Source organism: Conger conger, chromosome 10 (genome assembly GCF_963514075.1).
Source record: "Conger conger chromosome 10, fConCon1.1, whole genome shotgun sequence".
In the NCBI taxonomy this organism is placed as follows: Eukaryota; Metazoa; Chordata; class Actinopteri; order Anguilliformes; family Congridae; genus Conger; species Conger conger.
The window spans coordinates 46,038,201-46,060,174 of NC_083769.1; the positions used below are offsets into that span (position 1 = coordinate 46,038,201).

A 21,974-nucleotide genomic window follows, 5' to 3' on the forward strand; every position below is an offset into this window, starting at 1 on the left:
ACAGGCCTTTATTTGGGGGCAGGCTTGTATTCGAGGCAGGACTTTATTTCTTATTAGGCTTCTGTTGTAGAATTTTATTCTTAGAAGTAAAGTAAAAGGCTACACTTAAAGTGGGCCAACACTGTTCAACACTTCCTGTAACCGTTCAGAAATCAATTAGTGTAGGCTAATCAGGAAACACCGTTTGGTAAGTCATAGTGTCAGTCTTAACAGACTTAGTTTATTGCAATTATTCTCAAACACAATAAATCACATGCAAGTCCAGAATCCATAAAATAACAACTTGCCAGACACGCCTTCATGAACAATAACAAATTAGCGTAGATAACAGTTAAGGATCTTTTTTTCCCTAAAGTGCGTTTTATTGTGAGACATGCGTTTCATTAGGTTGGTAGGCAATATTACCCCGGCTTGTATTTGGGGGCCGGCATTTATTTGTCCGAATCGGCCACGCCCCCGGCTATTATCCGAGGCCCGACTTCAAATAGAATCCCGGACACAATTTGAGGATTTACTGTTTGTTCCTCGAGCTCGGAATTAAAGATTTAGAAGTTTGCGAAACAGATTTATTTAAGCGACAAAATAATGAAATCATGTAGCATGAAAAAAAAAACCCCCCAGCAACAGTCATTGACTACAAGGGTAAAGAACACATCTCGGCCATGTCTGATGTTTACAGATATTTTGGATCTACCGGCATATGCTATCTTTCCTTTCCACTGTTCTCGTCTGAATTAATGCGGTACTGCAATTTTTGTGCCAGCTTCAAGCAAAATGGCCTTCCTTGAAGGTTGCAGAAGTTATAGCCAATGTATTTCTTTAAATTTATTTATTATTATTTTGGTGTATTCAACTGTTTTAGCCAAGACGGACAGATTTCATAATTCCTTTCATGCCAGCTACTTGAAATATGACTGCAATTTAAAAAACAGTTCCGTCAGTCTTGTTTTTTCACTTGGCTGTGGTCCAAACATGTCGGGTGTGTCATGCAGGAAATGCCAGTCCTGTTGTGGTGCTTTTGCAGGGAGAAAGACTGCTTTAATGGTGACGCTGAGTGTCTGGTGGCGGGGAGTCTAGAAAAAACCACCTCCTGTGGTTTTACATCGCATGGCCTAACTCCAAAGTCGAAGAGGACATTCTTGTCACATGATACTAAATTCACAAGCTACTTATTTAAAAAAATTACATAAATAAAACAGCCATTTGGCTTTCTAGCTAAGCTATGGTAGCCGTTTGCGTGGGTGTTTCAGTTGTTACATAGATGTACCGGTTACCATATTTTCCCCATAGCATTTGAGTTTAGTTCGAATTTCAGTGAGACCTCCCCCCATATTTATCTCCTATTCGGAATTGCCAATTGTACAGTGCTCTCCCATCTTAGACGTGCCACTCGTACCCTCACCAATAAGAGATCTTCGTAGCTGACGAACAGCCCGCAGAATAGCGCAGGGTAGCTCGTGGCAATTCATCCAGCCGGGAACCTGAAAGCACCTGGTGAGCAAAACGGTCATATCCACCACCGTAGATTCCTGGTCGAAGGTGTAATTTTTTGTCATGACTTCATATCTTCTGCAAACAGCCGCATAGTGTACTTTGGACTTCTTACCCCATGAAGGGTGTTATCTAGAGCAATGCGTTTTATGTGAAATATTTATACACAAAAAAAGACGACAGTTATGTTCTTTTCCAATTTTGTGTGCCGTGCCTGTAATATGAGGGAGTAATGTATACTTGACGAGCAGTATCCAACTGCTAAATAAAGAGTACTGGTATGGTTGAATTGTACAAGTGTCCAAAAAAACATTGTATTTTTCATAATTAAATGCCCAAATTCTCAAATACAGAATCATTCATTTTCTGAGGTTTGGTGTAGACACATCTATCAGTCTAAGGTCAAAGATATTTGTGTCATATTCAAGATTTACCATGAAGCAGCTATATCAGAATTAGACAATGATGTATACATACTTTACATACTGTAACGGTCCAGTTTAAACGGAGGCAGAGATGTGAGCTTGTGGTTATCTTTTTAAACTTTATTGTCGAGAAGCCACACAAATAAGCGCACACTGAAGATCAACAACTCGACTTACGCCGACCCAGAAACACATCCCCTTGGCTGGCAGCGCTTATGCTGCAAGTCCCAACCAGGGACGCTACACCTTACGGTCTAAGGCTAATCACAGTGATTGTGAGTTGGGGAGGGAAAGGTGTAGCCTGAAGAGATGGGTCTTCAGTCTGCGCTTGAAGGAGGTCAGAGACTCTGCCGTTCTGACATTCACCGGGAGGTCGTTCCACCACCGTGGGACCAGGACAGACAGCAGTCGTGAGCGTGAAGTGCAGGTGTGGCGAGGGGGAGGCGCCAGACAGCACGAAGTGGCAGAACGGAGGGGTCTTGTTGGTGTATAGGTCTTGATAAGGGATTGAATATACACAGGGGCTGATCCTTTAACTGCCTGGTATGCGAGCACCAAAGTTTTAAATTTGATGCGAGCCATAACAGGCAGCCAGTGGAGGTTGCTGAGCAGGGGGGTGACATGTGAATGTCTGGGAACATTGAATACCAGACGGGCTGCAGCATTCTGGATGAGTTGTAGGGGTCTGATGGCAGATGCTGGAAGGCCAGCCAGCAGAGAATTGCAATAGTCCAGGTGGGACAGGACCATTGCTTGAGGAGCTGAGTGGAGTAGGTGGTGAGAAAGGGTCGGATTCTCCAGATGTTGTACAGGAAGAACCTGCACGCCCGGGTCACCGTAGCAATGTTCGTGGAGAAGGATAGCCTGTTGTCCATCACCACTCCAAGGTTTCTTGCACTAGGGGATGAGGTCACTGTGGTATCCCCTAGTGAGATGGAGAAATCAGAGAAGGGAGAGGTTAAAGCAGGGATGAAGATCATCTCCATCTTATCTGGGTTGAGCTTTAGATGGTGGTTGCCCATCCAGCTCTGGATGTCTCTCAGGCAGGCGGAGATATGGGTAGAGACCTGTGTGTCTGATGGGGGGAAGGAGAGAAAGAGTTGGGTGTCATCGGCATAGCAATGATAGGAGATGCCATGAGCAGAGATAACGGGGCCAAGGGATCTCATGTAGATGGAGAAGAGGAGGGGTCCGAGGACTGAGCCCTGGGGGACTCCTGTAACAAGGGGGCGAGGGGTTGACACTCCTCCAGCCCAGTACACCTGGGAGGACCGGCCAGAGAGATAAGATTGGATCCACTCTAAGGCTGTGCTACAGATCCCTGTAGATGCCAGGGAGGCTAAGAGGATGGAGTGGTTGAGCGTGTCGAACGCCGCAGAGAGGTCAAGAAGGATCAGGACAGAGAGAGAGAGAGGTTGCTTGTGCAGCCTGAAGGGACTCGTTGACAGAGAGGAGTGCAGTCTCCGTCGAGTGGCCAGGTCTGAAGCCGGACTGGTGGGGGTCCAGCAGGTTATTCTGAGAGAGGAAGGAAGAGAGTTGGTTGGAGGCGGCTCATTCAATGGATTTGGATAGAAAAGGAAGGAGAGATACCGGATGGTAGTTTTGAATGCAGGAGGGGTCAAGAGTGGGTTTCTTTAGGAGCGGGGTGATGTAGGCCCTCTTGAATGATGAGGGAAAGCAGCCAGAGGACAGAGAGGAGTTAACAAGGGAGGTGACAAACGGGAGGATGTCAGGCGTGATTGCCTGAAAGAGGTCTGAGGGGATGGGGTCCAGGGCACAAGTAGTAGGGCGGTGGGAGAGCAGGAGGTGAGACACATCAGCATCTGTAAGGGGACAGAAAGAGGAGAAATGGAGGCAGGCATAGAAGTGGTGGTGGTCGCGAAGGTGCTGCGGATATCTGCAACCTTCTCGTCAAAAAATACTGCAAAGTCATCAGCAGTGAGCGAGGACTGAGATGGTGGGGGAGGTGTGCTGAGGAGAGAGGAGAAAATGGAGAACAGTTGATGAGGGTTAGAAGCGGAGTTCTGGATTTTTGTTTGGTAGTAATTTCTTTTGGCAGTGGTGATAGCGGAGGAGAATTCCGCCAGGAGAGACTGGTAGGAAGACAGGTCCGACGGGTCTTTTGATTTCCTCCACTTCCTCTCAGCTGCACGTAGGCTTGGCCTGGAGGAACGTAGAAGGTCAGAAACCCATGGGCTGGGAGGGGAGGATCGAGCAGGCCGGGAGACAAGAGGACAGAGAGAGTCAAGGGCTAAGGAGAGAGAGGAAAGCAGCACGGAAGATGCTGAATCAGTGGGTAGTTTGGAGAAGGATTCAAGAGGAGGGAGGGAAGCGGTGACTCTGGGGGCAAGGGAGGAAGGCGATAGAGAGCGGAGGTTACATCGGACAGAAACAGTGGGGGTGAGAGAAGGGGAGGGAGGTAGAGCAGCTAGGGGGATGGAGAAGGAAATGAAGTGGTGATCGGACTTGTGTAAAGGGGTAACAGCGGGGTTAGAAGAGCGGAGCAGAGCGGCACGCCATAAGCACCATGGGCAGGTGTTGGTCCCAATCCCGCTGGTGCTGGGAGGTGACGATGGCCAGCTGATCCCCCAGGTTGCGGTGGAACCTCTCCACCAATCCGTCACTCTGTGGGTGTAAGGGGGTGGTGCGGGTCTTATGTACACCTAGGCGCTCACACATGGCGGAGAACACCCGGGACTCGAAGTTCGTACCTCGGTCACTGTGGATGGACTCAGGCACCCCGAAACAGCTGATCATGCCCCCCCCACTCGGGCATCGACAATCGTCTCGGCCTCCTGGTCTGGGATGGCATATGCCTCCGGGCCACTTTGTAAAGTAGTCGATGGCAGAAAGGACGAAGCGGTTACCCCCGTCGGAACGCGGGTACGGCCCCACAATGTGCACCCCGACCCTTTCCATGGGGCACCCTACGGGGAACTGTTGGAGTGGAGCATGTGAGCGTCCGGGTTGGGCCTTTGCATGCCACACAAACGTTGCAGCGGCGGCAGAAGTCGTCGACATCTCTCTTTTGACGCCCCCAGTCAAAGCTTTCTCGGAGCCTGACAAAACTTTTGAGTTGGCTCTGGTTGCAGGGGGTGGGCCAGTCCTTCACAGCCCTCACCTTCTCATCCATGGTGCTGATGCCCTCCACACCCAGCTCGTGCCCTAGGAAGGGCACCCTCCTCCGCATGAAGTAGCACTTCTCAGGGTGCAACGTCAGGCCCCGCTGCCCTTACCCTCTCCAGGACCCGTCGCAGGGACCCCAGGACAGCCTCGAAGGAGCGACCATGGACCAGGATGTCGTCCAGGTATACCAGGCACTCCTGGCGGGGGATATCGGCCAGCACTCTGTCCATCAGCCGGGCAAAAGTAGCGGGGGCGTTGCAAAGTCCGAAACTAAGGACCTTAAACTGCCACAGGCCACGGCCAGTACAGAAAGCTGATTTGGGGCGGGACTCAGGGGAGAGGGGCACCTGGTAGTAGCCGCTTTTGAGGTCTAACGTGGTAAACCACAAGGACCCCGAGACGAGGTCTAGGGACTCGTCGATGCGAGGGAGAGGGTATGAGTCCTTTGTGGTCACCTCGTTCAGCCGGCGGTAGCCCCCATCCTTCTTGGCAACCATGACCACCGGGGCTGCCCAGGGGCTGTCGGAGGGCTCAATGAAGTCCGACTGCAACAGTTCATCCACGGCCTTGTCACAGGCCTGTTGGCGAGCAAGAGGAAGGCGGCGTGGAGCGCTTGCAGCGCTTATGCTGCAAGTCCCAACCAGGGACGCTACAATACATATGCTGCCACTACTGAAATTATTTACTGAGTGATTAGTCACTGTTGATGCTAGAAACCTCAAGTTAATCTGAACCACCATGTAGTTAATTTCACTTACAATAGGAGACTCCATTACAGTAGGCAGTGGTATGTACAGATCAAGAAAGCCAGAAAACCAACCAGAGAATAATTATGATTAATAACCATTTAAAACAAGATTGAAGAAATTGGAGAAAAGAACGACAGTATCAGCTGTAGACTCACTCATGTCTTTCTCACCCAGACAAACCAAGCCCTTACACTGCAATTTAATTCACAATCATTTTATTTTCCCATTATTCAGTATCATTACATTCCACAGTGTGTCTGGTTTATTACACAAGAACATTTTAAATGGCAACCATTGCCATAATCACCCGATAACATAAATAACATAAATATATTTTTTTACATTACATTACAGGAATTTAGTAGACTCTTATTCAGAGCAACGAAAGGTCAAAGGTTGACACTCCTATACCAGCCATACTTCTCCATCTCCGAAAAGGAAACGGGTTACTCCATTTTCCAGAGCCGAGAGATAATCACTTTGTCCATTCCACCTACCAGTGCTGGAGATACAGAATAGTAGAGATTAAAGTTGTCAACACACAAATTTGATTACCTTTAATTCACTTACTCATTAAGAGGAAATGTGGCCATAGTGGACACAGAAGCACAGTGCACATCTTCACACAAATACAGTGCTGTGCAAAAGTTTTAGGCAGGTGTGAAAAAAAGCTGTAAAAGAATAATTCTTTAAAAAATAAAAATAAACTATTAACATTTCTATCAATTAACAAAATGTATAAACAGAAGAAGTAAATGAACATAGGAAAAATCTAAATCAAATCAATATTTGGTGTGACCACCCTTTGCCTTCAAAACTGCATCAATTCTTCTCGGTATACTTGCACAGTTTTTGAAGGAACTTGGCAGGTAGGTTATCCCAAAAATCTCAAGAGAACTAGCCACAGTTCTTCTGTGGATTTAGGCAGCCTCAAATGCTTGTCTCTTCATGTAATCCCAGACAGACTCGATGACGTTGAGATCAGGGCTCTGTGGGGGCCATACCATCACTTCCAGGACTCCTTGTTCTTCTTTATGCTGAAGATAGTTCTTAATGACATTGGCTGTATGTTTGGGGTTGTCCTGCTGCAGAATACATTTGGGGCCAATCAGATGCCTCCCTGATGGTATTGCATGATGGATAATTATCTGCCTGGATAAGTATCTCAGCATTGAGGAGACCATTCATTCTGAACAAATCCCCAACTCCATTTGCAGAAATGCAGCCTCAAACTTGCAAGGAACCTCCACCATGCTTCACTGTTGCCTGCAGACACTCATTCTTGTACCGCTCTCCAGCCCTTCGGTGAACAAACTGCCTTCTACTACAGCCAAATATTTCACATTGACTCATCAGCCCAGAGAACCTGCTGCTATTTTTCTGCACCCCAGTTCCTGTGTTTTCATGCATAGTTCAGTCATTGGCCTTGTTTCCATGTCGGAGGTATGGCGTTTTGGCTGCAATTCTTCCATGAAGACTTCTGCACTTCTGACCAGCACAATAGATGTACCTGGGCTCCACTGGTTTCTGCCAATTCTGAGCTGATGGCACTGCTGGACATCTTCCAATTGGGAAGGGAAGTAAGCATGATGTGTCTTTCATCTGCTGCATTAAGTTTCCTTGACCGACCACTGCATCTACGGTCCTCAACGTTGCCCGTTTCTTTGTGCTTCTTCAACAGAGCTTGGACAGCACATCTGGAAACCCCTGTCTGCCTTGAAATTTCTGCCTGGGAGAGACCTTACTGATGCAGTATAACTACCGTGTGTCTTGTTGCTATGCTCAGTCTTGCCATGGTGTATGACTTCTGACATTAAACTGTCTTCAGCAACCTCACCTTGGAAGCAGAGTTTGGCTGTTCCTCACCCAGTTTTAACCCTCCTACACAGCTGTTTCTGTTTCAGTTCATTATTGTGTTTCAACAAACATATTAAATTGAGGGTCATTGGCTCCTGTTTGGTATAATTGGTTAACCAAACACCACTTCGAAGTGTACCTAGAAGAACTGATGCTGGTTTGAAGGCAAAGGGTGGTCACACCAAATATTGAATTGATTTAGATTTTTCTTCTGTTCACTCACTTTGCATTTTGTAAATTGATAAAAATAAACTATTAAGATTTCTATTTTTGAAAGCATTCTTACTTTACAGCATTTTTTCACACCTGCCTAAAACCTTTGCACAGTATTGTACATCACCAAATGATTGATTTATATTAATCACGAATCAATTCGCATTTCAAGATTGTTTAAGAATTCATTATAATACATTAAATTACATTACAAGAAATCACTGTAGTCCAAACCTAGATACAGCACTGAAAATCCACAGGACAGAACATAAAATTCTTCTTAAATAGGAGAGAGGAGGGCATATTGTCACACTTTTCACTGTTTTCTCACATTTCGTTTCAACACTCCTAGAAAAAGAGTTTTATTACATTAAATGTGTAGTGCCATTTTATTACTTTTGAAGGTTAAAAATAATCACGTGATTAGTGTGACCATAGATATAGAAACGTAGATACCGCGTTCGAGATTTCACATGCATCTGCGTGGCAGCCATATCTGGGTGGTCAGCAGTCAGTCATAGGTCATATCTGTGGAGTAGACTATTTGGAAAAATGCTAGTCATATTTGAGTATAATAAGGAAATCCTCCAGATCTATTCCCTTTCTGGACGTTTGGTTTGCGGACTGCAGTGCAAATGAGTCTTCCTTTAAGCACACTCCCTTCTAGCTGGACTCAAGTTTGGAGCAATCATGGGTGGTGGTTAGAGACTCATTACTGTGTCGACTGGAGATTGTTTTATAGGGTCTGCTGGGCTGGTCCAAGTGCCACCAGCATGACTGTAATTAACCACAATAACGCTGTGATCACTCTTTTAATTCTCAGTAGATGTTGTATTTCCTGCTCGTAAATTCAATTTAGTAAGATTAGGATACTCCGACCAGACCTTTATTCTAAGACTATTAAAAAATAGCATCAGTTTCTAGACCCCCACCCAAACAGGATACCTGACCAGTGTGTCTCTACCTTTGACTCTCTACCTTTGTGGTGGTATTAGCCACCCGCAGTGACTTAGCGCTTTGCTATTTCCTGAAGTCACCCCCCAACAACCTCTGCCCACGGAGAAAAGACGGTTTTACGAACATTGAAAATACCGGCATGTTTCAAGGAAGAAAAACCGTTTACATATGGCGACACGTTGATTGACATTCATTAAATCCTTCCTGATGGAAAGGCACTATCACAGCCCTGCTATGGACCATAAGTGGTTGCATAAGCGCGTTCCCATAGAAAGGTTAAGCTTTTTGTTGGAAGTCAGTGGCAGTGATCAGTTACAGATTCATACCATACAGTAAACCCATGGAAGCAATACCAACAGAGGCTGTAAAGGTTGATAATGAAGAATCAGTCATTTTCTATGTCCATGGAGGATATTACTATGTTGATTGCAGTTTTTGCAAGTTTTACAGTTTTGTGCTGATAACTGAAATTGGGGCAAAATATTTTGTGATCTTGGAGTTACAGGATAAGGTTCTGTGTCCTGAGTGGTTTTGATATATTGAGCTTCAAAGATTCCAAAGTGAATCGGCTCCAAGCATACAACATTTTAGCATTTTTTCACAAAACTGTTTTTTTGTGTGTAAAACTTCACACATATTTAGTATCCTCGTACACAACATAATCGTGCCAAAAATAAGTTAATACTGCATGTTGTAAATGTGCAATTGTTTTGTGATATATCGTGCATATAAAGGTTTTATTTTTGTTTTATTTTTGGTCCATGGTACCTCTAGGTCCTGAGTCTGCTGTAGTGTTTCTCAGCCCAGAGCAGCCGCTTGACGTGTATCTCTCGGCTGGGCCCGTTGAGGGGGTTCCAGCCGTACTCTGGCGAGAGCACTCTGCTGGGCTTGTTGAGCCAGAAGTACTTGTTGAGGTGGCTCTCGTCGTGCCACAGAGCCTCCACCCCCTTCCTCTTGTCCGTCATTATGCCCCGGTGACAGCTCTCGGTCAGGTTCACCACGGACTCCCACGTGCCCCCAAACACGGCCGCGTGGTAGTACAGGTCCCCAGTCTCCATGCAGGCCGTGGAGTTGGGGTTGCGGTCGTAGGTGTACCTTACCTTGGGGATGTTGTAGAAGGAGGAGTGCTGCAGGGCAACCGACTCCCCGAGTGCCTCCGAGCCGAAGCGACCGGCGAAGACCATGTCCACGTCCAGGCAGAAGACGTACCGGTGGCCGTGACGGATGCGTGTCTGGACGGCGTCCGCGAGGGTCTTCATGCGCATCATGGAGATGTCCTCCCAGCGCTCGTGCCTCTTGATCTTGATGATCTCCAGGGCCCGGCCAGTCTTCAGCTGGAGCCCCGGCACGTTCTCTGGGGCGTCGGTGAACACGTAGTACGTCACCGGTAAACCCTCCATGAAGTGGAGTTCCGCTGAGGACAGCAGATCCATCAGGTACACTTCCAGATATCTGTTAAAAAGGTACACAGAAATACAGAGTAGAGTGTTATGTATGCAGTGTCGGAAGTTCCTAATTTCTCTTACAATGGTTACCCGCCATCTTCTGACACACTGAAAAACCCATCTATTTAAACTGCAACCTGGGCCCATAAGACAACCCCATCCCTCTCCCCCCAACATTATCAAACATTCATATTACGGGCAGCCTATTAGGCGCCGGTACATTACATTACATTACATTGCATTTGGCAGATGCTCTTATCCAGAGCGAAGTACAACAAAGTGCTTACCCACAACCAGGGATAAGTGCGCTGAAAGACCCGAGAAGGAAGTACAATTCTACAGTTCCGACCTCAACAGGGAGTTCATTCTACCATCGTGGAGCCAGAACAGACAATAGTCGTGAGCGTGAGGTGGAGGTTCGGAGAGGGGGAGGTGCCAAGCGGTACATAACTCGGACTGGGATGGTTGGTGGTTCAATACCCAGTCAAGACAATTACATGTCCAACTGACATTTTTGACACAAATTTTGATGAAAAATTGAATAGGCATCTGCTTGTAGCCCATTCACTTTGGAATATTTGAAGCTCCATATCTCAAAACCACTCAGATTACACATAGAAGCTTGTACTTGCAGTGTAGCCATGAACCCTGACTTGCTCCATTTGTCCCCTGCTTAGTCTAATCAACTGTACGTCACTTTGGATAAAAGCGTCAGCTAAATAGCAAATTATTTATATTATCAAATTCTTTCCAACAGCTTTTGTTCAATAATCTCATTGATCCCTCACGTATTTCAGTCCTCCATCAGTTGATTTTTCTTATTTTGATTCAGGATCAAGCCAGTAAAATAATTCAATTAATTGCAGTAAACACCTCTGTTAATCATTCCCACTGAATTTGGTGCATAGGATGAATTAAAGCAAGCTGTGCTGCATTGTGTTAAACAAATCAGCAATAATTTAAAATGTCCGCCAAGAACTTGTATTTATCAACGTTCACTGCCACCACCTCCACTATAGATTTAAGAAAGCGCAAACAAGCTTGTGTTCTGCTCTGAATGGTATGATATCAGGGGCTCCGTCAGGGGAAGACACTAGATTTAGCTCAACGGGTGGACTTGCGGACAGCAGACAGGAGAGGCCCGAACATGTCACAAACAGCGCTAACCTCCCGACGGCAAACACAGTCAGTGCCACAGAGGTGCCCATTTTTTGGTGATACTTGTCGTAGGTGTCAGGATCAAACATCCCGTCCCACAAAATGGGAGCTCCCCAGTCCGTCGATGTCGTCACATCGGTTCGGGAGCTGAGAAGAGGGACAAAATGGGGGGGGGCGGGGAAGGGTAATATTGACAAGGCATCATTCTGTAACCTGGATAATATTTCAGCACAAGTGTCTGAGCTTGTCTGTGTGGTCACAAGGTTATATATATGAAGATAACATTCCCCACACCTCACTCCAAGGTGACCCTATGTTTTGTTTAAATTGGCAGCGTATTTGGTACGCTGGGTCTTTCCGTTTCCGCACTAAAGAAACTGAATGATCCAGACGATGGCACCAATGTTTTCTACCTGTCTGAATAAAGCAAAGAATACCACCTTACATGTTCACTGTAAAGGGACTGCCCAGGATCACCAGTTAATGAATTACAAACATTATTCCATTTAAAAAAATGAACACACACAGTACCAGAGATCCAGGGAGTTGTCTACGTGGTCTCCAGGTTCTGGCTTTGCAGCAGGAGGAAACTGACATTTCCTCAGATGGCTTTCAAAAAACCTGAACATTACAACAGACACATTTGCTTCATCAAATTTCAAACTTCAAAACATAAGGCACATCTTTTAGTTTTCCCTGATGAATCGTGATTTTTCCTGCAACATTTTATGTTTGTAATTAGTTACAAGTAAGTTCTTTCCCCTTTAAGACACAACTAAAAGGCTGCCTGGTAGAGGATAGGGAATCAGTATTGTTTCAGAGGAACAAACAGGAAGACACACGTGTGTAATGTGTTTTCGAGAATCACATTACAGCAACAGAACGAAACAGCAACAAAAATAAATAAAATGGATACAGTACACTTGAAAATTTACAAATAAATAAATTAGTGAAAGCGTGCACATTGTCATTCTGCATTCTGTAATGTGACATTTTGATTCTTTAGCTCAGGCTGTTTTTGTTTATTCTTGCATGGTGAAGGAGACATTCCTACCTCACAAACACGATGAACAGTAACAGAAGACCAAACAATACGAGTCCCAAACGATGAAGCCGTCTGAAAAAGAAGAAAGATTTAATCAAAGGATTGTGAGGCATTATATTGCATAACGTACATTCACAATAGTAGCCAATATTACTTGTGCTGTGTTATTGTGCCATACTACTGCCATTATGGAGTAAATATGTAAAAATAATCATTTTGCTTGTGAAATCAGTGTCATATGAAAAGCAACAATGTTGCCTGTGCAAAACAATTAAAAGTATGCATGAATTTATAAATAATGCCAAGCAGGACCAGGACTGCAAATCTACAACCAGCAGGTAAAAATGTGCATTCCTGTCAAATCAGAATATCAAATCAGGTTTTTAAAAGAACAAAACGTTCAGAAACGAAATTATATTTTTCAACTTCAACCAAATACTTGCGAAAAGAAACTGTTCAAACCCAAAAGAGGAAAAAAGAAAAGTGCGACAGAAATAAAGAAATAAACGTTTATTTAAACAGAAACGGTGGTGCGTTGAGCGTCATTATTGATTTGAAAATGATGAGAAAAATATTTTGATGTTTCTTTCTGAACAGTGGTTTGCTTTGGCTAAATTTAGATGTATAAATATGAAATCTTCAAATTAAAGTGTAAAATCACGGTCTGTATGATTTAAAAGTACAAATATTTGACAAAACAATTTTGAGCAGTTCCAAAATAAATTAAATATGGTTTCCAGAATTATAATTTTTTTTAATTGCAGCAATACAATTTGGGTATTATTTAGAATTTTACTTATTAATCATATTTAGAGGGAAATTCCAAATATTTTTCCCCAAATGAGATTGGTGAATCTTACATAATTCCCCAATAATTTGATATGTACGTATTCAGTGCCTACTACATCATTCTGAAATAAAGCTTGTATGCTGAGATCATTTCATTTAAATTGTGTGTAACCCACCCCTGGATGACGTTGGTGCTCTAGATATAAGCTAGGTTCGTAAGGAGTAAGGTATTAAGTAAGTACAATAACCACAACCACACGTGATTCCAAGGTTACCAATTTTACTTTGCAACCTTGTATGTAAATTATACAATATACAGAAAATAATAAAATATTGTGAGTGTCTCTCCGTATGAATTTTAAAGTGTCCAGTGTCTTGAGTCGAAGGTGGAATCCGAATCTGACCCGTTGGTGTCAGATCTCGTCAAGTCAGTTCTGTCTAAGAGCTCTTTGAATCTGAGAATGTCTCAGGATAACGTGCAGGTATGTGTGTCACTGTGCCACTCAGTCTGACTGGCACAGTCCTACCACAAGGCCGATGGTGGTCAAACTCCTGTTTTAATAGGTTGATCCGCAATCCTGGAAATCCAAGTTGGGTGGCTCGCCATCTATTGAGATCGGGATCGTCCCTGTGGTAGTTCTTGATGGAATCAACAGACGTGGTCAAAAGACCTAACCGAGTCTCAGCAAGGCACATACAAAAGAAAAGATGAAACCGGAGTTTCCACTGCAGTGTCCTTGCATTCTGTTTAGCTTCTCTTCGGCTTCTTTGGTGGCTATAATAACGTTAGCTTCCAATTCTCTCGTGAATATAAAGTGCAACAGAGCGAATTTGGAAGCCGGTATAAGGCTACAGGAATTCAATGCGTTTGCAGCATTTAGAAAAGACAGTTAACCTGCACACCCGCCATTTTCTTCACTTAACTGTTCAATACAACACTTTTAAAATAGTTTCTTGATCGTTCTGCTCAACTCTCTGTATTCACGTTTTTTCACCAACAAGCAACACTCTGGTTCAACCGGCTCAACTGGTTCATGCATGTCTAGCTAGAAAACGTACTTCCTGCTTTTTAAAAATAAAAGTCCTTCATTATCTGTGAAGGTAAAAACGCCTGAAATCGATGAGTTGAGACAGGTGCGTGGGGGGGTTTGGACCAAAAATGCACGACTCAGAAACAGTAGTGTAGCAAAGTCCCGTCAGGGCTTTATTTGGGGAATATCCAGAGAGTGTAGTCAAAAACAAGCAATGTTCATACACGTAAATATCCAGCCAGAAAACCAAAGCGCAGTACCGAGGGAGAAGGCAGTCTCGTAGTCGGGAAGCGGGAAGTCCGGTAGCCAGGAAAGCTGTCAGCGGGGCAGAAGTACAGGCGGACGGTAGGCAGGCTCAGGGTCAATGACGGTGCAAGAGTCAAGACCGAAGTCTGCTCCGCGGGGCAAATGTACAAAAAAACAGCAGGCAAAATCGTGGTACAAGGCAGGCAATGGTCAACAAAACAGAAGTCAATAATCTTTGGTCGGTAAACAGGCTTGGATCGTAACGGGTAGACAATGGCTTGGTATAAACACTCAAGAGATGCACTGACGAACAGGAGGCAAACAATTTCACACAGACATGACATGAAACTGAGCTTATATGCAGGTGTAGACAGGTGTAGACAATTAGCTTGAGAGCAGCAAGAGAATGGAAATCAGGTGTGGAGGATTGACAAGTTAACGAGGTAATTAGTCATCGTTAGTAATAAACCTATCCTGCCCTAGCATTAGTAAATTAGTAAATGACATGCACAAGAAACGTAAGGTAACATGAACACATGATTAGAATGTTAGTATTACCCAATCCTGATCTAGCATTAGTAGGTTAGTAAATAGACAAGGGAAATTGAAACAATTAGGGTGTGAGTGACAGAAAGGGAGAGAGAAAAAGCAGGAATGCAAGGTTTGCAGAAAGACACGAAAAAGTGTATGCTAAATCAATGAACAGTACAACATAACATGGAACATAAATTGTGACATAAACAGTTTGCAAAACAATGACAATAAACTATATAACATGACATGGCAAGACTAACAATTAAATTGTAACAACTAAACCTGAAACATAACATGACATGAAACATAAAAACGTGGTGAGACTCGACTAACATAATAGGTGACATGACAATAACATAACCAAGACAATAACTAAACATAAAACATGACATGACAAACATGAAACGTGACAGGACCCCCCCCCTTAACGGCCGACTCCTGGCGGTCCTATGAGTTTGTCAGGGTGGTCACGATGGAAGTCTGTAATAAGTGATTTGTCCAAAATGAGACTGGGAGCTACCCACGAACGCTCCTCAGGGCCATAACCCTCCCAGTCGACCAGGGACTGCACACCCCGGCCCCTCTTACGAATGTTCAAAACTTTTTTCACAGTGAAAGCAGGGTGGTTATCAATGATGGGGGGGGGGGGGGGCATAGGGGGGACATAGGGGGGGACATAGGGGGTGAGAGGATACAGGCTTAATACATGAAACGTGGAATGTGGGGTGAATCTTAAGTGAAGCAGGGAGTGACAGTTTAACAGAGGATGGGTTAATAATGCTGTGGATCGGCTGTGGGCCAATGAAACAGGGTTGCAGTTTGTGAGAGGTGGCTTGGAGGGGAATGTCCTTAGTGGACAGCCAGACGGAGTCACCTGGTTTGTAGGCTGGGGCTGGTGTGCGGTTGCGATCAGCAAAGTGCCGTAAGAGCGCGGCCTTGGCGTCCCTCCAAATCTTGGCACATCGTTTCATATGGGTGGCGAGGGAGGGAACAGCGATCTCAGCTTCTTGGTCGGGAAACAATGGAGGTTGGTAGCCTAGAGAGATCTCAAAGGGAGACTTTCCGGTAGCAGCGCAGGGCAGGGTGTTATTCGCGTACTCAACCCATGTGAGCATCTTGCTCCATGAGGCCGGATTCTTGGCAGAGACACAATGTAGCGCGGCTCCCAAATCCTGGTTGGCCCTCTCGGTTCACACTTGTGAAATGAATTGTGGACCCCGGTCAGATACAATGTCTGAGGGAATTCCATGGATGCGGAACACTTCCTTTATTAGAACGTCCGCAGTCTCTTGGGAGGTGGGTAACCCAGGTTGGGGGATGAAGTGGGCTGCCTTACTAAATCGATCCACCACGGTGAGGATGGTGGTGTTACCGTCGGAAGGGGGAAGTCCACCCCAATGTGGCTCCAGGGTCGGCTGGGCACGGGCAGAGGTTGGAGCAGACCAGCAGGGGCTTGGTGGGAGGCCTTGCTTCTGGCGCAGGTGGTGCATGCCTTGATGAAGTGTCTGCTGTCGGGGATCATGGTGCTCCACCAGAACTTTCACTTAAGCACCGCCAATGTGCGGGTAAAGCCGGGATGGCAGGACAGGGGAGACGAATGGGCCCATTGAAGCACCTGTGTCCGAGCAGCTGAGGGGACGTAGAGGCGTGTTCCGGGATTGGACCTGGGATCGGACTCCTCCCGTAGAGCCCTCTGGATCACCGCCTCAATCTTCCTAGTTACTGACGTGACGGTGCAGGAAGCTGGAAGGATGTTCTCAGGTGCCTCACGCTCGGGACTGGTGTTAATTTGTCGGGACAGGGCATCTGGCTTAACGTTCTTGGAACCTGGGCGGTAGGTGAGTGCGAAGTTGAATCTTCCGAAGAATAGTGCCCATCTAGCTTGGCGTGAGTTGAGTCTTTTTGCTGTTTGGAGGTACGCCAAGTTCTTGTGGTCTGTCCAGACGACAAAAGGTTTCTCGGATCCCTCCAGCCAATGCCTCCACTCCTCTAGTGCCAGTTTGACAGTGAGGAGTTCTCGGTTGCCCACGTCATAGTTTCTCTCCGCTGGCGAAAGCTTGTTGGAGAAGAAAACGCATGGGTGTAACCGGTTGTCGGAGGCAGAGACTTGTGACAGCACGGCTCCCACCCCAGTGTCGGACGCATCCGTCTCCACAACAAACTGGCGGGTGGGGTCGGGGTGCACCAGGATGGGAGCGGAGGAGAACAGTCTCTTGATCTTGGTAAATGCGCCCTCCGCTTCGGGACCCCAACAGAATGGCATGGCAGTGGATGTAAGCTTGGTGAGGGGGGAGACAACCTGACTGTAGGACCTGATAAATCTTCTGTAAAAGTTGGCGAATCCCAAGAAGCGTTGGAGGTTTTTTCGAGAGACAGGCATGGGCCAGTTAGTGACCGCCTGAACCTTCTTGGGATCCGCCCTGATCTGTCCCTTTTCCAAAATGAAACCTAGGAACTCGACAGTGTCAGGATGGAAAACACATTTCTCTGCCTTGATGAACAGTTTGTTCTCCAACAGTCTCTGGAGAACTTGCCTGACGTGCTTCTCGTGTTCCTTGGCATTGGTGGAGTAGATCAGGATATCGTCGAGGTAAACAAATACGTGTCGGCCCAGTACGTCCCGAAGAACATCGTTAACTAACACCTGGAACACAGCGGGTGTGTTAGTGTGAGAGAGCGGTATTGAAGCCGGTCTTCCACTCATCACCCTCTCGAATACGGACCAGGTGGTAGGCGTTGTGTAGGTCTAACTTGGTGAAGATAGTGGCATCGTGTAGAGGATGAAAGGCGGAGTCCATCAACGGCAGAGGGTATTTGTTCTTGACAGTGATGTTGTTAAGCTCCCTGAAGGCGATGCAGGGACGCAATGAACCATCCTTCTTCTGTACAAAGAAGAATCCGGCACCCACTGGTGAGGAGGATGGGCAAATCAGTCCATTGGCTAGGCAGTCCCGGATGTATTTCTCCATGGCCTCCCTTTCAGGTCTGGAGACGTTGTTGAGACGGCTTGAGGGGAGTGTGGATCCGGGTAGCAGCTTGATGGCGCAGTCGTAAGGTCGATGAGGAGGAAGTGTCTGTGCCTGTGTCTTGGAGAAGACTGTGCCTAGGTCGTGGTAAGGGATGGGCACCTTCTCCAGAGAGGGCTTGGGGACTTGTCGTGGGTTGGGTACACCCTCAGCTGGTGCAGGAGCGGATCGCAGGCAGAATTGGTGACACTCACGACTCAAGGCTTGAATCTGGCATGAACTCCAGTCAATGGTGGGGTTGTGTCTCTGGAGCCAGGGTAATCCCAAAATGAGCTGGTCGTTAGGGGACCAGATGACACGGAACTGAATCATCTCATGGTGGTTCCCAGAAATGATCAGCTGAATGGGTTTGGTGATGTGGGTCATGCGGCAGAATGTCTTTCCGTCCAATGACCGAGCATTCTCAGGGAGGGGTAGTGGGAGGGTGGGAATGTTCAGTTCCATGACCATCACTTCGTCTATGAGGTTCGCGTCAGCTCCGGAATCCACCAACACGTGAACCTGGATTGCTCTGTCGGGAAGCATCAACATGGCAGTAAGCGTGGGGCAATAGTCGTTCCTGGCAGACCCTTCATATCTGTTGAGCACTCTCACCTCAACAAATGAGGCAGATCTCTTGGACCGGAGGGTGCACCGAACTTGGGTGTGTCCCAGCTTCCCACAATAGAAGCAGGAACTGGTTGCTCTCCGACATGTCCGTTCCTCAGTTGAGATCTTCATACTGGCACGGGAAAGGTCCATGGGTTTCAGTCCATCGGCTTGCTTCTCCTCTGGTCGGGGACTTGACCCTCGCCTGGGGGACGGCTGGTTGGGTGGGACCTGTCTCTCAGTCCGGCGTTGTCTGGCACGGTTGTCCAAACAGATGGTGGCACGGACGAGTGGGTCGAACTGAGTGATGGGGTCAAGACGTGCCAACTCGTCCTGGAGTGCCTCACTCAGGCTGGCCAGGAACAGGTTTGCCAGAGCCGCATCATTCTAGTTGGTGGCTGCCGCGAGAGTGCGGAAGTCAATGGAATGGTCCGCCGCAGTTTTCCTGCCTTGGCGAAGGGCGATCAGGCGCTGGGGCGGCTCTTGGTCACTGGATGCGTGCTGGAAGACCTTGCGGATCTCTTCAGCGAAGGTCGGAATGAACCCCCGGACCACACACGGAATGATACCCCTATCCCTGTCTAACCCCCCACCAAAAAAATAAAAAAATAAAAAATAAATTGCACTTATGATGACGACTATATGTTTAGAACAGCAGTCCAGGTGTATTTTCCTAGTTCTGGATGTGATGCTTTGACTTGTGGTAGAACCTATGCACTTGTAAGTCGCTTTGGATTAAAAGCGTCTGCCAAATGACTAAAATGTAAATGTAAATGTATTAAACATCCATAAGGATTCAGAAATTCTAAAAAGCTGGTTCACCAACATTCTGCTGTTGGAGAAATATTTTCCATAAAACAGTCATTTTTTTAAATATAAAATGTCCCTGTTATTCCATATACAGAGCTGCATTTGTACAGTGGTACAATTGCTATCCTATTGTCCCTGTACTCCAGCAGGTTGGATTCAAAATGAAACGGTGAATATGAGGTTAGAGAGACCACTGTCACCCGTAATTTGAGGATATTTACATCCATATGGGGTGATCCGTGAAGGAATCACATCCATTTTTATACATAGTCCCTCCATTTTAGCGGACCAAAGCAATTGGACAGTTGGCTTATCGGCCGTTTCTTATTAGTCGAGTGTATTCGCTTCATTGGTGCAGGCATAAAAAGGGAAGAAATTCCTACACGGTTCACCCAATATGGATGCATATACCATCAAATTAAAGGTCAAAGTCAGAACAGACAGTGCACCACTGTCCAAATACATACATACTACACTATATAATAGCTGGGAAGAAAAATGATGTTTATAGATTGACCAAAAGAGAAGCAATTGTTTGTGAAAGTTGGATAATTCCATTATTAAGTATATTTTGAATCCGATTCACGGTTCATGTACCGCAGGAACACGTCGTTCTTATAGAAAAATGCAATCTTAATCTGACTGTAGGATAATATTTACGCAAATGCGATTCACCAGAAAACTTTTTTTTTTTGTTCCCTCGCTCCAAGTAGACAATGTGTGACCACTGAAAACTGGATGTGATCGCAGAATCATGTACAGTCGCCAAAGAGAAATTCTACCAAGGTCGTCTGTTGAAGACGTTTCACTCACCTCATTGTACCGACCTTCGAGATGAAGTTCATTTGAGGCTGCGAAGATAAAAAAACAGAAATACTTAATCAGATATCGGATAGTTTGGGAAACAGAAGGTAAAATATCACGCGAACTGATACAAATAAAGCATCCTACATTAGTCATTACCACAAATCCACAAGTTGTAGTAGACCCGTGTTTTCAATCTCTGACTCCTTGACCCCGGAACGTTCTGGGCTGGCCCAGAGATCCTGTGAAAAAAGAGAGATGTAGACGTTTTTTTTCCTTCGGGAACGCAAATGGGAAAAATAAGAGAAATTAACGCAAAAAGCAGAGACTACCGATTCATGTTTCGAAATATCTATCTGTTTAGCAAACCCGTGGGAAAAAACACACAATTCTGCCACATCTTAAGGCAGAAATTACCTAATAATTCTCTATAGGCTCGCTCGGAGTCCTAAATACGGAACTATACGTATACGTACGTATGTATAGCAACTTTAGAGCAGCTACTTTCCTGAAATAGATGCGTCTTTGAAGGAGAAAACAAGTGGGAACATTTTGAAAACATATAAAAATATAGAACAGCAAAGTACACATAAGCGGTAAGTATTCCAGATAAGTATTCACAACGCTACGTAGGCTGGATTGACCTGGATTGACGTCCTTGTCTGCCTGTCGAGATGAGTAATGTTCTTGGTCATCATGACTGCGTGCTTTTCACTAAATAAATAAAGCCCGCTTCATATTGTAGGGTCAGTGAATAGAAATAGAATGTTGAAAGCATGTTTGTTCCATCTCATTTTTATTCGGTCTCACCCTAGTGTCGCATCGTCTGTATTCTCTCACGCAAGCGTCGCCCAGAATTTAAACGTGCCACTTATTATATGCGCATGTATCGGATACGTCAGAAGTGAAATAAAGTGGCATATACGTAGCATACAAATATAGTTGTGCTAAATGTCGTTTACACTTGTAAATAAAACCTGTGGCCAAGATTTAGCATCGCAACGGTGAGGAACTGTCAGCAAAGGAAATAATGCAGGAAACAGTTTATCACCGTCAGTCAATCCTGTGTGGCATGTTCAGGCAATTTAAATATGGTGAACGTTTTAGCTGAAGGGGTTCTGTGTAAGTATTGCCAAAGATTTTCACAACGGGGGCTTATTGCAAATCGCCAGGGCCCAGTAGCGCATTTCAAAACTGTTAATCTCGAGTTTAAAATCTCATTAAGATCTCTTCAGATCAGAATTAACCAGATTTTGAAATCGTGTTTTTGCTATCCCAGATAGAATTGATGTTCTAGGTTCTGTCTCCGTTTTTCAAATAATTTTCAGATAGAATCATTCTGATCGAGATAGCACAAGATCCGATTTACATTATTTGGATACAGCGCGCCACCACCTGTTGGTCAAAATAATGCAACGTTTCATTAAGACAAGCAGGCATGAGTTCGTATATTACATATTCACCTATTTGAATCATCAATACAAAAGTCAGTCTAATTTCAGAATTCAATGTAATAAATGCATTTTATTGCAGGTAAATGTGGATTCTGGTATAGCATGTTCTGAGGAACTGTGAAAATCTTGTTTTTGCAGCAATTTTAGAACAGATAATATACTTTCAAATAAAATACCCCAAGGCATTTACACATTTGTAAGGCTTGCAGTTTTCTTCAGACAATTT

At 45.4% G+C, this 21,974-nt stretch overlaps 1 protein-coding gene across 2 annotated transcripts; it reads right to left on the reverse strand.

Moving 5' to 3' along the window:
- Positions 1–8,881: 8,881 nt before the first annotated feature.
- Positions 8,882–20,539, reverse strand: LOC133139347 (alpha-1,3-galactosyltransferase 2-like). Of its 2 annotated transcripts, none has more exons than XM_061258814.1 (6): positions 20,454–20,539; positions 20,304–20,341; positions 12,476–12,538; positions 11,953–12,042; positions 11,431–11,568; positions 8,882–10,270 (listed from the first exon to the last, which is right to left on the reverse strand). In XM_061258814.1, exons 2-6 carry the CDS (start codon positions 20,333–20,335, stop codon positions 9,589–9,591), a joined length of 1,005 nt encoding a protein of 334 aa, XP_061114798.1. In that variant the 5' UTR covers positions 20,336–20,341; positions 20,454–20,539; the 3' UTR covers positions 8,882–9,588. The 2 variants fall into 2 exon arrangements, with proteins under 2 accessions (XP_061114798.1, XP_061114797.1); XM_061258813.1 differs by having other exon boundaries at positions 20,442–20,539.
- Positions 20,540–21,974: the final 1,435 nt, after the last annotated feature.

Bases quoted from the DNA above. Each gene is read 5' to 3' on its own strand.
- LOC133139347 (XM_061258813.1), bottom strand. The intron at 12,539-20,303 runs GTGAGTGAAACG...CTTCTTTTTCAG, and splicing joins TCGAAGGTCGGTACAATGAG to ACGGCTTCATCGTTTGGGAC. The intron at 10,271-11,430 runs GTTAGCGCTGTT...CCTTTTTAACAG, and splicing joins ACTGTGTTTGCCGTCGGGAG to ATATCTGGAAGTGTACCTGA.